Source organism: Ursus americanus, chromosome 4 (assembly GCF_024610735.1).
Source record: "Ursus americanus isolate L20-20 chromosome 4, mUrsAme1.1.p, whole genome shotgun sequence".
Lineage (NCBI taxonomy): Eukaryota > Metazoa > Chordata > Mammalia > Carnivora > Ursidae > Ursus > Ursus americanus.
The window spans coordinates 10,095,214-10,111,402 of NC_142130.1; the positions used below are offsets into that span (position 1 = coordinate 10,095,214).

The following is a 16,189-nucleotide window of genomic DNA, read 5'->3' on the forward strand; positions in this document are numbered from 1 at the left end:
TTTTTGTTTATTGTATTAAGTAGGTTTCTTAAAAACTACTTGTAAATAAAATTATATCATGACCTTCTTAGGACAACTTATAAGAAGAAACTTATAATGCATCTTTCCATAAAATAAAGACAATGTTTATATAATTGCCCCCAAAAATTATACTTCATTTTATGAAATTCAGGAACACCAAAAGCTGGATTTACAAAAAATTAAAATCAAAGGTTTAATACTTAATTTAAAGAAAGAATTTATCATGAATTTTTTTGTGTAGGACTCTCTTCTTAGGGCTATAAAGTTTCTATTTATGTCTACAGTATTTTAGAAATACACTTATTCCCTAAAAGGTAAATATAACCTATAATGTAAACAATCACTTTGTAACTTATTTTTCTTTAGGTTCACAAGTATTTGATTTCGCTATTTTATTTTTAAAGATTTAGTTATTTATTTGAGCGAGAGAAAGTGGGGGAGGGGCAGAGGGAGAGAAAGAATCTCAAGCAGACTTGCCACTGAGCACAGAGCGAGACAGAGCACAGAGCTCACTCCCAAGGCCCTAAGATCATGACCTGAACCAAAATCAAGCATCAGACGCTTAATGGACTGAGCCACCCAGGGGCCTCTGACTTTTCTATTTTTTTAAGCTTTAATCCTTCAGAACTCAGGGTGACAAAAGGACTGGACTAGTGGCTCAGGAAACCCAGGTATCTCTGTTCATAAGCAGGTGCCACTTAATATCATCTGAGTTGCCTAGAAACCAACCCCTTAAATGAGGAGGGAGTTATAATTCCTCAGATATATCATTACAATCCCCAAAGCATTTCTAACTGTACTCTAACTTGACTAACGCACAGAAAAGCTGCGATGCCGCAACACAATACTTAGGGCTGGTAAAAGGGACCAAGTCTTCTGTCCCGGACTCCAAAGCGTTCGCTAAGGCCTTTCTCTGCAGTCTCCCTTCAGCCTGAGTGCTGCCAAAGTTTTGTATCAACCACTAAAAGAATGGCATCTTTTTTCCTCCCTTCCTCCCATCCTCCCTCCCTCCCTTCCTTCTTTCCTTCTTTCCTTTCTTCATTTATTTTAAGTAGATTCCATGCCCAGCATGGAACCCAACACAGGGCTCGAACTCACCACTGTGAGATCAAGACCTGAGCCAAGATCAAGACCTGAGCCGAGATCAAGAGTCGGACACTCAACCAACTGAACCACCCAGGTGCCCCAACAATGGCATCTTTAGAATAATGTTAACATAGTTGGTAAATATCTTTTCTTTCTAAAAAGACCTAACACCTCTTAACACTTGTTTCCTTTTCTTTTCTTTTCGGGTGACAAGAAATTAGAGATAATTCTGAATTTTCCAAACATTCTCATCCCTAACTTAATCTCTTTGTTGTCTTCTTTTGCAAGAGTGTCCACCTCTTAGATTAGTAGACAAAGCTGTGAATTGTCCCCCAGATGCATAGTCTACAGGTGGGAAGCTTAGAACAATGGAATGGTTCTAAGGAAAGGCACCATAAAACCAAGAGCATACAACAGAGTTGCAACTCCATACTGTCAGCAAATCAGAAGTAATTTTCTACCTAAATCAGAGCTCAATTCATTAGCTCACATTAATTCACAAGTTCAATCCAATTTCTCAAAATGCAATAACACAATCTTCCAACCTAATTATCTTCATCGACAGTATTTAAAAGCATTTGCTGAGACACATTTCTTTCTTGTGTCAGACAGGATCAACATCAAGTGAACAGCTTGGGTGGACTACATTCTGTCTAATTGCAAGGGGTTGACATTTTAGGAAACAATTGTTCCTTGCAAGGGAAAAATTTTCCCCTGGGTGGACACCAAAGGCTACCTCCCAATAAGTAAAGGTTTAAATGTATCTGTTTACAATTTTGTTCAAATTCTCAAGAACATCATGTGTGTGTGTGTGTACTTTTGACATCCTCTAGAATTGGAAATATTACAATATGGATGAGTTCTACAGTAATTTTAATCACTAAGAGAAGTTTAGGGATCAGAGAAGTAACTTTTAAAAAGAAAACAAAAAGAGATCGTTTATAATGAAAACACCATCCCATCTCACTACCACTCAGGAAAATGATGGATATTTCCCTAGAAACAATCATGAGAAAAGAATTGGTTTGTTTTGAAGGCATTTATTTCAACAGCTCATTTACTAAAACTCCCTGAATTTTAATCCAAAAACAGTCCATTTCCATTTCCTTTTGATAATCAAGAGGGAAATCAACCCACATTTTTAAACAGTCATTTTTTTAAGATCCTTTACTGGGGGGCAATATCTTTTAAAAGCATTTTTGAGTGAACTTACAAGCAAAAACTAGTAAAAGGACAAAAATACTTCTTATTCCTCAACTCAGGTTTAACTTTTATTTATTGCCTGTCTTCTAGAAGTCACTGCTGCCATCAGGCCTTTGCTTTGTGACGTGGCCAGTCTCCTAACACTGTCCACTAAGCTCAGTTTAATTCACGCCCTGGGCCAGTAACAAATCGACTTTTCCAGCCGCAATACTTAAATAGCGTAAATTTCTAAAGTAAAAGGCATCCTTTACTCCTTTGAAAACCAGTTCTGGCAGTGTTAAAGGAAAGGAAACCAGACAGTAAAGAGCTTCAAATATGCAGCATTGGAATTCACGTGTCAGATGTACACATTATAATATATAAGGAAGGACAAGGCCCAAATCCCAGAATCCCGTTCAGACAATGGGACCACAGACATCTTTTAAAAGACGGAGAGTCAATTAAGAAGCATATTATTTTGTTTTAAATCTGTTGTAAGGCATAGATGAGCAAGAAAAGACAGCACTGCTACTACACAGTATTCATGAGTCAAAAACCACACAGCGGCCATGTTCAAACTGCGTGAACTTACCTTATAAACTTGTCCGTATGTTCCATTTCCAACAAGTTCCACTAATTCAAAGATCCCTGCAGGGTCCTAAAAAAAAATAAACAAAAATTCAAAACAATATTCCAGGCATTGTCTTAATCAAAAGCAAACATTTTAAAAAAGTGAATAAATAACAATTTTAGCTTTGGGGGCACTCATGTGTGAACATTAATTACTATTAAAATTTAAGTCAGTTGCAGCTATGAAACTAGTCAAAATCCACTTTGTCTCCATTTTACATTTCTATGAGATGTGTTTAGATCAGACAAAAGGAGACATGACTTCCACCAAAACGATAAAAAAGAATGAACACATTTCTCGCTGCCAAATGGAAATACACTTGCAGGTACATCAGGATAAAATGAAAGACCCATCATCCTGGGAGGGGATTCTAATTTCTCAGATCTTTCTCTTTGAAGCTTCTGAGCTGCCCATTCTGTTGAACACTGTAAAGAAAGGGGTGTTTCTGTATTGCGGGGAAATCGTACCCAAGGTAGTCAATGGTTCCCAAGAGCCGAGGCAAGCAACATAGCGGCCTCCCCCCGAATGTTTTTGTCTGGCTTCCCCTCTCCCCTCTACAACACTGTCCCTGTGAAATATGTTTCTGTGCCTGGTCTCCGGATCCTGAAGGACCTGAAGAGGACCTGCAGGATTTTGAATACCAACTGAACTGAAGATTTATGCACGTCTTGACCACCAAACAGGTGTCTACTAACGCTGAGAGTCAGCTAAATGTTGGGGTTCTCAGTAAATGTCCAGTAACTGCTGCTATTTATTACTGAATTATTATCCCCCCAAACTGAAAAAAAAATCGAAGCCTGTAAAATTGAACTCAAAAGCATACACTGACTGGCTCTGCTACCTCACTGGACAGAAATTGTTTCTTTAAGGGCCTAAATGAGGCATCACAAACTTAAACGTCCACAGAGGCTAATCAAGTAACGCAAAAGAATGAAGGGGGCCAGCTGGGGTCTGTGGCAACCTGAAGAAGCCATATCTCCCTGCGGGGGTGGGGGGTCGGGGGTCACGTAGCCGGACCCAGTCGTTACGTCCACCTATGAGCACTATATTGCTGGTCTGAAGGTTTTCGTTTTGTTTTGTTTGTCTCCAAGGTGGACTAATTTTTACATGTTAGGCACTAACTCACGTTTTTAAAAAAAAAATGCTCTGAGGGAGGGACAAATACAAAAGACTACGAAAGAGTCAATGCTTTTAGGAGAGCACTGCCATACATCGTTAGGGTGACTGAGAAGCAGGAGAGGGAAAGCCTGGGCTTTGGGTGCAGACAGACCTGGGTCAAACACCAGCTTTCCCTTGACTGACTGCATGATCGTAGGACACCCTGGGAGAGCAATTCAGCCTCTGGGCAATTTAAATGGAGATGACACCTGCCTTGCAGAGCTCTGCTGAAGAGGGAGTGAGGGCCTAGCACATAGCTGGCAACCCGCTCGTGTCTAATAGCAATCATTTTTAAGCTGAGGAACTGCACACCACTAGTAGCATTTAGTCTTGAGGGGTGCCTGGGTGGCTCAGTTGGTTAAGCGACTTGATCTCGGCTCCGGACATGATCCCGGGGTCCTGGGATCCCGCTCCCTGCTCAGCTGGGGTCTGCTTGTTTCCCTCTCTCTCTGCCCCTCCCCCTGCTCACTCACTCGCTCTCTCAAATGAAGAAATAAACTTAAGAAAGAAAGAAAGAAAGAAAGAAAGAAAGAAAGAAAGAAAGAAAGAAAGAAAGAAAGAAGAAAGAGGGGCGCCTGGGTGGCTCCGTCGTTAAGCGTCTGCCTCCGGCTCAGGGTGTGATCCCAGCATTCTGGGATCAAGCCCCACATCAGGCTCCTATGCTGGGAGCCTGCTTCTTCCTCTCCCACTCCCCCTGCTTGTGTTCCCTCTCCCGCTGGCTGTCTCTCTCTGTCAAATAAATAAATAAAATCTTTAAAAAAAAAAAAGAGAAAGAAAGAAAGAAAGAAAGAAAGAAAGAAAGAAAGAAAGAAAGAAAGAAAGAAAAATTAATTTATGGTCTTTAGGCAAACCAGGCCCAAGATAAGCCCTTTACTGTGTGCCTTCGAAGATTCCACATAGGAAACAAAAAAATGGAACAGAAACCCAACAGTGGGGGCGCCTGGGTGGCACAGCGGTTAAGCGTCTGCCTTCAGCTCAGGGCGTGATCCCCGCGTTCTGGGATCGAGCCCCACATCAGGCTCCTCCGCTATGAGCCTGCTTCTTCCTCTCCCACTCCCCTGCTGTGTTCCCTCTCTCGCTGGCTGTCTCTCTGTCACATAAATAAATAAAATCTTAAAAAAAAAAAAAAAAAAGAAACCCAACAGTGGAAGCACTTTCTCCCTGAGAAAGAACTGTCGTCCATATAATCCATCGTTATAAAGCTGGGAGGGCAAAAAACCCCACTGCAGACTCGACCCGGGCTTCACAGCCTGAGAAGTCCGGGAGTTCCAGCTACACCCCACCGGGTCAGGGGCTGTGGACGACGTTCCCGATGGAACCTCGGGACAGGAGCAACGGTCCGGGCCCAGAGCTCTGGGGACGGAGAGCCCGTGGCTGAAAGACCACCTGGGAGGCCTCAGGATGGGAACGAGAACAGTGTGCGTGAAACTGCTAGGCCTTCGGGGCGCCAGGTTCCATTACAAACAGAATCAGAAAGAAATGAGGGAACAGGAAAAAAAGCCCACAAATGGTGGCAGCTGCTGTTTGTTTCTAAGCTGTGCTCCCAGTAGTTTGTTTGCTCAGTGGTGTTTCTGCAACAAATTCTGAGAGAGTTTCTACATTTGCTCGAAATATCTCAATTGTGTTTTCAACATTCGTTTTGTTTTTTTTCTTTTCCTTGACTAAAAAACAGAATTTGAACAAACGAGAGGAGCAGGACGGTAACTACCACCTGCTTTAAGGAGCCAAGGAAGCCTGAGGGGGGGAGGATGAAGGGAAGCACGAGAGCAGAGACCGAATGCAGAGCTGGGACCAGCTTCTATGGCCAGGGGCCACCCCACTGCATGGACCCCTCCTCAGGGCTGGGGTTCAACGGGCTGGTCTCAGGAAGAGCGGGGCAACTGACTTCTAGCTCTTTCCTTTCCCTGAACAGTCCACTAATGGGCCTATGGCTCAGCCAACCAGAACCAAGGAAGTGAAATGCCAAGACTTTTGTTCCAACTGCTAGGAAATGGGGTCTTTCCCCTGGACACATCCAAGGGGCTCAAAAGCAAAGGTCAGAGTAACCACAGTTGGATTGGCGACCCACCTTGGGTAGGCAACCAAACCGGAAACAATCATCAAATGAGGGTGACTCCCCAGGAAACGGGCCTCAGAATCACGGAGATTTAGGGAGGAAGTTTATTGGGGTGTGCCTCAGAATCAAGACCAGTTGGGAGTGAAGGAAGAAGGACAGGACTGAGCAGAAGCAATGAGTTCCGCTGTGATGCAGTGGGACCAAAACTTCATCTGATCCCACACGAACTCTGGAGTTGGGGTTACTCTCCCAAATTATCCCACCCTGAGGCATGGAGGCCTTTGTGGCCCACCTCCACTGACCAGTCATTGCATGCAGGCTATCCCATCCCCAGCCCAGAGGTTATGATCATGCGTGAAGTGACACTCTTCTGCAAAGGACAATCTCCAGGTGAGAACAATCACTAGCTGCCTACACGCCCAGCAGGTGGCCAATGAGTGCCTGAGGTGCAGAGAGGAGATCTGGGTGACACATCACAGCAACCACTACAAGCATGATGGCTAGAAATGAGTACCGGTTTGGAAGCGGAAGAGACGTCTGCAAGTGTCTATCTTCTACGGTACGCTGACAGTAATAAGACAAAATGGCACAGTTATAGTCGTGGTATTTGTAAGGAGGGGGCTCTCTGAGGCCCTAGAAAGCAGAAGGCAGAGGTATTGCTCAGGGACACTTGAACTAAGCCCTGATCCTAAGCTTCCCTCTCCCCCACCTCCACTCCAAGTAGCTGGAGAGCTGATGTTTCTGGATATTCCCTTACACAAATGCATCTAATTGCTAGTTAGGCTCTTGAGGAATAGTGCTATAGATTGAACATGGTAAGCACTCATTCATCTGTTTTCTCCACTCTTGTAGGACTCTAACATAATTTCTTCCAAGGATCAGCAATGACTCAATCTCTTATCTATAATGGTCTCTTCTCAGTCCTGTCCTGGTTGTTCCCTTTGAGGTATTTACATTGCCGAGCACCGCCACTCTTGTTGAAATATCTCCCCTCCCTTGTCTTCCAGGGTACCACTCAGTCTCTCTCAGAGACTCTGCTTCTTCTACCCAGACTTTAAAGGTAGGCTGACCCCAAAGTTCCAACCTTGTGCCGTTCACTAAGTGCTAATGAATTCATCTCCAAATGTCCATTATATCCATGTACTCCACTCCATTCATGCAACAGGCTTCACCTCCTTTTGCTGGGACTACTTACTTTCAACCAATTCTTCCCTCCTTCACACTGAACTTTCTAAAATAGACACAACACACCATGCTTTAGAATCCTACACAGTGTGGTTCAAACTGAAATTCAAGGTCCTGTCATTCTTAGGCCCAGTCTTCATTCCCAGTCTCCCGTTCCATCATTTCGTACAAAAACCAACCACCTCAAACCGCCCGCCATCTCCCTAACACACCACTCAGCTGGGTCTCTTTGCCTGGGTTCATGACGTCTGTCTGCCAAGATTATTCCTTCTACCATTCTCCACCAGGCAAGCCCATCCTTAAAAGCCCAGTATGCCACCTCCCCTGTGAAGCTTTCCTCAAATTAGCGCCACCAACTCTCTGCCCCCACAGCATGTAGTACACCGCTCTATGATAACCATGTTCCCATAGTGCCAACCCCTCTTCCATTTCTTGCCCTCAAAAATGACAAATGCCCTGAAAATCAGGGACTGTAACATATTTATTTTAGTATTTCCCAGCACTTAGCATGGTGTCCAACACATAACTGCTAGACATAATGATTTACCAAATAAGGCTGATATCCCACTCCCAACTCTCCACAACATGTGTAGAGAAGTCTGCAAAAAAAATGGGATCAGAATGTTGAGCCAAAGGTTTAGCAAACTTACATCATTTCTTTTTCAATCTAGACAAGCTGTCCCAGCCCCTACCCCTTCCATCCCCCTTACCCCGTTTCTGATTGCACTTAACTGTCACATACATTAGCTCCTATGGTATTCCCAGCTCTAAAGAAAACTCACGAAGCCCGTTGGTGTAATCAGTGCTTCAGGTGCACTGAGAAGACAGGCTGTCAGGATGTGGCCACGTGCAACGCAACGAGAGGATGTACCTAATAATCATGTTACAAAGACAGGAAAGCTAAGAGACAAGAATCAGCTTAATTCTCCCGCTCGTGTTTGTTTAGCTACTCATAAAGCCAGGATGGACAGCATGGAAGAAGGTTACATACACCAAGGAGGAAAGAGCAAATCACTGACATTTACCAAAGTCAGGAATCCCTGTTGGCTATACATGCCTTTATTCAGATCTTAACCTTTGCCGGGAGATGGAGAAGAGAATTTAATTCTAAGGTAGAGTAGTTTATTTCATACTGAAACATAACAACATATCAAAAGGCAAGGTGTTCCATAAAATAAAATGTAACTTTTCAGCAAGTACTGATCAAGGCAAATTTGGTTAGCCACCACAATAAAGATCACAATAATAGCTCTCATTTCATGAGCATTTATGTGCCAGGCACTGTTCTAAGCATTTTCCATGAATAAGTCATTTAATTATTTCAATTGTGTCAAGTGGATGCTATTGTTGTCTTTATTTTACAGATGAGGGCATCGAGGCACAGAGAGGTGAAGCAGGTGGTTAAGGTCACACTAGGACGGGTGCCCAGCTGGTGAGACGCCAAACCCTGGGCTCTTAACCACTCAGCACTCTATCAGCTTCATGGAATCAGCATTCCCAGCCTTGACTTACCAATTGTTAGCTCTCCAGCGTCGGGCATGCTTTGAGTCTCGGTTCCTTCATCTTTAAAATGGGGATAATACTACCTTCTTCCAGGATCACCGTGACAGCTCTGAAAATATCTAGACTAGCTCAGGGCCCGACACATAATAGTACTTCAACAAACAGTAACCTCCTTCCTTCCTTTTTTTTTTTTTTTTTCTCTTTGGAAAAAAAGTTCATTTAACATACAGGGAATATGCCACAGAAAAATTCCATCTGTATTTCATCTATTTTCAACTAACAAAGCCAATAAAAGAAAACCTATTGTTTTTTAACCACCACCACCACACGCTTAGCAAAGAGGGTCAGATATTTATGGGCAAACAGATGTCTCTTTAGAAATTACTGAGAAATTGGAAGGACACATTAACTTTTTTGGGCTCCTGGGATGTTGGAATAAATTGTCTCTTCCATCAGCTGATGCCATTCAGGCGGTATAGGCAGCTCAGGCCTGGCTTCGCAGCAGAGTGCAGAGGCTTAAGACGTGGGGTTAACAGTCCCCGTCAGTGAGTTATGCTTTAATTCTTCCAAGGCCTCTGAATGACATTGGATTTATCAGAACACTAAATAACATCTCTAGACGAGATCCCAAAGATTGAGAAAGACAAACCTAAATATATAACTAGGATGACTGCCTCCTTAGTATCATAAGAGATGATGTCTATTCTTCCCAGCTCTTCTCCCTTCTCTGAAATGAAATTAAGAGAGGGATTGGGAGAGATTATGGCCAATGGTTTAGATTCTAGACATCCTTTCTCCCCAGCATCTCTCAAAGACAGCCGTTCTGTGACAGATCTTTCACTTGAGGTCACCAGTCCTTGGAAGCAGGGTGAAATCGACCCCAATAGAGTACGAATGGCTGATACAGCTCCCAGAATGACTGCCCACCCCCAGATTCCCTACCGACATCTGCCAAATGACTGTGCTTACTCTAAACTTATGGGCCTTGAAAAGACCAAAATGTTATTTCTCTTAGAACCATATTTAGCAGCTGTTTTGTTCGGTTTCAGCCCTAACTGACAAGCATATGCTTACCAAAGCAAAACAGCACAAAGAAAACAAGAACAGTAGGAGAATTCTCCATATTTATCTTGAGCCTTCAGGCTTTTCAACACCATCATTCTTCCCAAGTAAGCATAGTGCTGGGAAACATCATACTGATGCAACATGGCCCAATGCTAGCCCATGCTGTGCTCACAGACAGGCAAGGTCCCTCATTTTTTACTGACCTTCCCTCCTTCCAATGTCGGGATCTGAGGAGCCAAAGGTCTTACCTTCCACAATGGGGTTTATTTAATCCCTGAGTGCTACCTACACTTCCACACCCAATTACTTTCCAACGTGGAAGGACAGGTACGCTGGTCCCTGCCTCCTGGTGCTTCCAATCTGATGAAGGAATAGACATGAGCACATAACTACACGTACACAGTCATTAAATTACAATTAAATTATAGTGACAAGCAACATGCAGGAGAAAGGCAAGGTGCTCTGAGAGTATATACCTGGGAGATCTAGAATATAATCTAGACTTATTTTCATTAACATACTACCCAAGCCAGCATTTAAAATAGAACAGGTAATTCAAGTAAAAGAATATACTAAAAAATATAAAAATAAAACAGTGAATGCTGAATTTTCTCATTTGATCATTTGTGCAGAACAAATTACATGATGCAGACCTATCAGATGATTTACATAAAAAAGTTAGGGTTCAATTTGGGATTCTAGTCTTTGCCAAGGTTATCTGACCTCTCATATTCTGGTTTTCCCATCTGTAAAATGGGGTAATCCCGCTTAGACTGCTTTCCTGGCAAGGCTGCATCCTGCATGCGAATGTGCTAGACACGTCCCCAGCTCCACGCGTCCAGTGTTGTCCTTTGGGAAGGGTGGTACTGATTGCAGGCTGACTCCAGGACACCATCTGCCCCCATATAGTTGGGCCTGGCTGCATGGTATCTGTTTCCAAAACCGGCTCCTGGCAGGGTCAGGACATGGTCCCCGCCAAGCCTCAAGCAACACCTTCCTTGATGATGGTGGCTTCTAGCCCATGGAACAGGGAGGCCAGAGCCTCCTCACCTCCTGCTTGGCTTCCTACCTGTTTCATTCCACCTGCTACGGAGCAGCCATTAGTAGTGAAATAGCTTCCCACGCACCTTGCCCCTGATCACCTGCTCACTCAGGACTCTGCCACTCCAGCCTGTCCTCAAAAAGGCAGCCTTTAAAATTAGATCTGAAACCTAGCTCCTCAGAGCAATAGCTACCAGGCCATAAGCTATGATGGTCCTTATCTCAGTCTCTGGGATAGACAATGGCCGGATGTATTTTTTCATATTGAATCCTCACAGCAACCATGGGGAGTACATATTACTAAACCCCATTTTCAGAGGATAAAACTAAGACTTCAAGGAATTAAGTAACTTACCCCAAGTTAAGGAGTATGTGGTGGAGACAACAGCCAAGACCAGGCTGTAATGTGAGGAGAAAAATACCTCCTGTGAGGACTGTCCTGAGCCCCAGAAACAACATATGAAAAGCATTTAGCACAATGCACAGTAATGCTTCATAAATACAAGCCACTGATATTATTATTGCCATTGCTGCTGGTATTATTAAAAGTTGCCCAAGGTGACAGCATTGGTTAGTAGTAGAGGTGGGAGTCAAATCCAGATATTTTGAACGCAAGTCTGTCATTACTCACTCCTCTACAAATGGCCTACACTGAAATTAACCTGGAGTTACGGGGATGGTCAAGACCTTGCAGTTTAACAATGGAGCCAGAGAAGGGCCAGTGACTTCCAACTAGGTAGTGCAACCAGCCAAGCAGCTGGGAACCAGAAGTTAAACGTACTAGTGATTACTCAGTGCTCCTGCCTTCCCATGAAAGCCTGGATGGACTTAAATAATTAACTTGAATATTTATTTTTATTTTGGTAGACCAGTTGCTTTAATCTTTTGTTGACTATTGGGATTCATCAGCCAGCCTTTCCCACACTTCCTGATGCAGAGATCCTGAGCCATGCCCACTGACCAGCCTATGCACACGTGCAATACACAAAGCCCACTGCTCTGTTCAGAGACTATTTCCAATCACCCACTGCCAGGAAAAGACATACTAACTCCATAAAGCAGATGGAGAAATTTCTCCAGGATACTAAGCCAAAACATAGATTTTAGACAAGGATAGGGGTCTCCACCTTCCAGAACTTTCCTCAACTCTCCCACAGTCTGTTTAAGCTCAAACATGGTAAGCTGCTCTAAAGGTCAGTATGTATATAAGGGCCCCTGGTCCCTTCCCTCCCAACATCAGGTTGTCCCAGAGATCATACACTGTTTGGGGAAATGTATCATACAGTGTTCAGAGATATGCAAACATGAGATCTCTCTAGGTCTGTTAGGACAGAGTAACTTTCCAGTATTTGCAGCAACATGAGGTTGAAATTATGGGAACCAGATTAGCAAAGATTTGGGCATTTTGCCTTTTTCAGAGATGCTTAGATGAAGAAAAAGGATAGCATTTGCAGCAGATGGACTTTAAAGACAAGAACTGATTACCCAAATAATGAAGTAAGAAATATTAGGAAACCATCAAGGTTCCATTTTGGGAAGAAGAGCCTTAACCCTTCCCTCAAAGGTTTACAAGAGACCAACGACACATATTTGCTTGAAAGCATTTTCAGCACTTCTCCCAACACCTACAGGCAACCCTGTAGTTGACAACAGACTCTCTCTAAGGTGTGAGGAGGCTAATATTGGCTAGGTGGATCCTCTGTTATTCTTCTACTTCTGGAGAGGAGCGGGCCGGCCAAGAGCCACGTAGGAACAGACAAGAGCCCATCAACACATACCTGGGGCAGGAGCCTGTCACCTGGCAGATGATGGTAATGAGCCCATCTCAGTCCATCATTTGGTGTCATCACTAATGGTATAGATAGCTGGTTAGTTAATACCAACTCTTACAAAGGTTAGTATAACAGAGCTTCACTGGCATCTGATCTATTTTTTTTCCCTTCAAGGCTTTTGTCTCTATGGCTAGGCTAGCATAAAGAATACACAAGTGTGTTCGTCTGTCTGTTTGTTTTATAAGGCAGATAATTTTTTGAGTGGGGGTTTGTTCAAGGATCTAAAAACTTTCTGGCAGATTCAAGAAGCTAAAGCTAAATTTCTCTGTCCCTCCAGGCTTCCAAAGGTGTTAGATTTCCATTGTCAAGAAAGTCTGGGAACACTGAGTCTAAAAGATTAGCAATTTAGGAACACCTGGGTGGCTCAGTTGGTTAAGCATCCAACTCTTGGGTTCAGCTCAGGTCATGACCTCAGGCTTGTGAGATGGGCCCAAAGTCTGGCTCATGCTCAGCGCAAAGTCTCCTTGAGATTCTTTCTCCTCCCTATCCTTTCCGCTCTGTCCCTCCACCTGCTTGCGCTGGCTCTCTCTTTCTCTCATAAATAAATAAATAAATAAATAAATAAATAAATAAATAAAGTATCTTAAAAGATTAGAATTTAGCTCACTCTTTACTGCACAGCCTCTCAGAGCCTTTAACGTGTTAATGTTCCCTGTGAATCTCCAAGACAGGGGCCAAGCTTTCCACATTTCCTAAACCTGTCTGGCTATGGAACGCTTTTTAAGGGAATCTTGTGTCTCTCTAAAGCACTCGTGTTTTGTGGAGCACAGGATAGAAAATGATAAAGTTTAGAGCAATCTTTCCCTTCTCATCAGCACTTAACCAAAGCCTGCAGTTTACCTTACTATAGCAGGGACTGCTCAATGCCACCCAATGCTCTTTCTCCCATTGTTCCTTAGTAACAAAAAATCCAATTTTATTTGGGAAGCCAATGCATCCAAGTCAAAAACTACATGCCCTAGCTCCACTGAAGCTAGGAATGAAGAGGTGACTCAGTTCTGGCCAACGATATGTAAGCAGAATTACTGTGTAGGACTTTCAGACAGGTTGCTTAAATGGAGCTGACTTAGCTGAGACAAAGGCTCTTTTGTCTTCCACCTTCCTCCTTCTAGCTGCCTGGAATGTAGACGTGATGGCCAGAACTCTGCAGCCATTTCTGACCCTATGGTGAATTTAAGGATTGAAGCCTTTTGCTAGGTTGTCACAGCCTAATCCTAAGCCTCTGATGACCATGGAACTACCATACACCACTGCTCTGCTTATGTCTGGACCTCTCTGTCACGAGAGAGATATAAACATCTGCCCTCCTGAACCCACTACTATTTTAGGTTTTCTGTTTGATGCAACTGAATTCCAATTGATTTGCTTGAATCTTACCATTTGGGTATTTTTATTTATTTATGTTTAATTAATAGTCCTTCTTGAAAGCACTCCTCTCCATCAGCCTTTTGATCTTTGATAGAGATGACAGTCATTACAACTGTTCAACAAATATTCCAGTTCTGCCGGAGTGTTATACGATATGACCCCCCCTCAACTCTTTAAGTTGGGTGTGGCCACACAGATTTGCTTTTGCCAATGCAATGGTGAGTGAAAGTGATGTGTCACTTTCAGACGAAATATGTGATTGTTGTATAAGATACTGTGATGACTATGGAAGCATACATAGACATGAAGTCTCCACTGGTCTGTGTCTTTGGGTAGCTGATCAATAGAATCCTCTCTTGATGGGTTCTGGACATGTGGCATGGTCAAGAAATAAACTCTAGTTATATTAAGTCTCTAAGATTGTTTGTCATTACAGCACATCCTAGCCTACTCTGACTGACAGAATAGAAACAACCAAATGGTGGTGACACTAATAATCTCACTGCATAATGCTTTATGATTTCTGAGACGATATTTCTGAAAAGAGCCACTTTTGACTGGGCCCATCTGAATCCTCAGACACCGAGCAGGCCATTTTGCAAAACTCATTTTATTTAATCTCTCTGCCTTGATCCTGTGAGGTACATTGTTTACAAAAGAGAAGACCAAAGCTAGGAGAGTAACCGACACAAGATCGATGTCCAAAGCCCAAATGCACACTCTTCCCCGCTGTCTCCCACCTGCAACATCTGAAGCCAGCCCTGGGGAAAGAAAAATGCTCACAAAGCTGGCTGGTGACACAGGAATTGCAGGAGCCCTTTGTTACCAGGAAAGGGGAGGAAACATTAAAACATGGAGTTTGCATTCACATGGCTGACCACATCCTATAGGCCTACACCGGGGCACGCCGGGGCTTGTAGTCCCTGCACCCCACTGAGGACAGCAGAACTGCAAGTCCCCCAGCTGCTCATTTGAGTCCTTTGAACTCAAAACCTGCTTTTGAGCCACTGTCAAGGTAACCAGGCAGCTGAAAATAACTAACTGGGCAACATTCTCTGACTGCTGGCATGGGCAGTTATAATCGCAGCCATCTCCGTGGCAACCTGACTGGAATTCTGGTTATTCGCACAAAGAAAAACCAGTCTCCCTTCAGACCAGGGCTGCATTCTGTCTCTATTCCACTTTTCTCATTACAAGTTGCTACTAAAGGAACAACGTGTCTTTTATGAAGAATGTTTATTACTGGTCTGTGGTAAAACAGCATTTTTGTAATCTGGAAAAATTCGGAAAGGGGGGAAATGGTAATGTATCCTTTACTGCCACACGCAAAGATGTTTTATTAAGACAGGCTCTATCACCTCTAGTAAAGGTAACCATGGAGTAAGTGACCTAGAATCAGGCCACGGAATTCTATGGAGATGTCAATGGCATCATCCAGGCAATGACTCCCTAAACAACTACACTGCAATAAATTGACCAGTGCTCATCTCCTGGGCGCCGACAAGGTGCTATTGTAAACCCCTCCTCCAAATCCCAGCGGCTCCCCTGGCCTACTCCGCTCCACCATCCTACCCCCCTGGGTACCCGTCAGGAGGGAACATTTGCTGGAGGAACTGCTGTAATCCATTTCCCAAGTACCCCGCTCAGAAAGGAGAGGGATGGAGTGTAGGAACCCTGCTCCAACCAGCCAAACAGGCCGAACACAACGTCAACGCTAAGGGAGCCCAGATGGGCGGGAAATCAGTTCACACTGACCCAGCCAAGGAAGACTGAAAGGAAAAGGTGGGCATCAGGTGGGACTTGGGAATACAAACAGGATTTGCAGAAGTAGAGAGAGCTGAGCTGAGGGACAAAAATTGTTTTCTTAATGGTATCATTTAAAAAGGATACATTTAATCACCTATAGCACTTCTCTCAGAAAGGACAAAAGCTTAGAGTCATGTCACCTTCAGGAAAGCACCTTCATTCAGCAAGTTTTACCTCATTTCTAGAAACCATGGTTCCATAAGCATTTTGTAAGGCACACAGATTTCAAGTACTGAACGCACATGCCTATAACAA

At 43.6% G+C, this 16,189-nt stretch overlaps 1 protein-coding gene across 8 annotated transcripts in view; it reads right to left on the reverse strand.

The window, feature by feature from the left end:
* TNIK (TRAF2 and NCK interacting kinase) overlaps positions 1-16,189 on the reverse strand; it is a 373,645-nt gene that overhangs the window by 290,122 nt on the left and 67,334 nt on the right. For all 8 annotated transcript variants that reach the window (XM_087861395.1, XM_087861392.1, XM_087861390.1 and 5 more), the window contains exon 2: positions 2,882-2,947. In XM_087861395.1, coding sequence (XP_087717521.1) covers positions 2,882-2,947 — 66 coding nt within the window. The remainder of the gene's footprint in view (positions 1-2,881; positions 2,948-16,189) is intronic.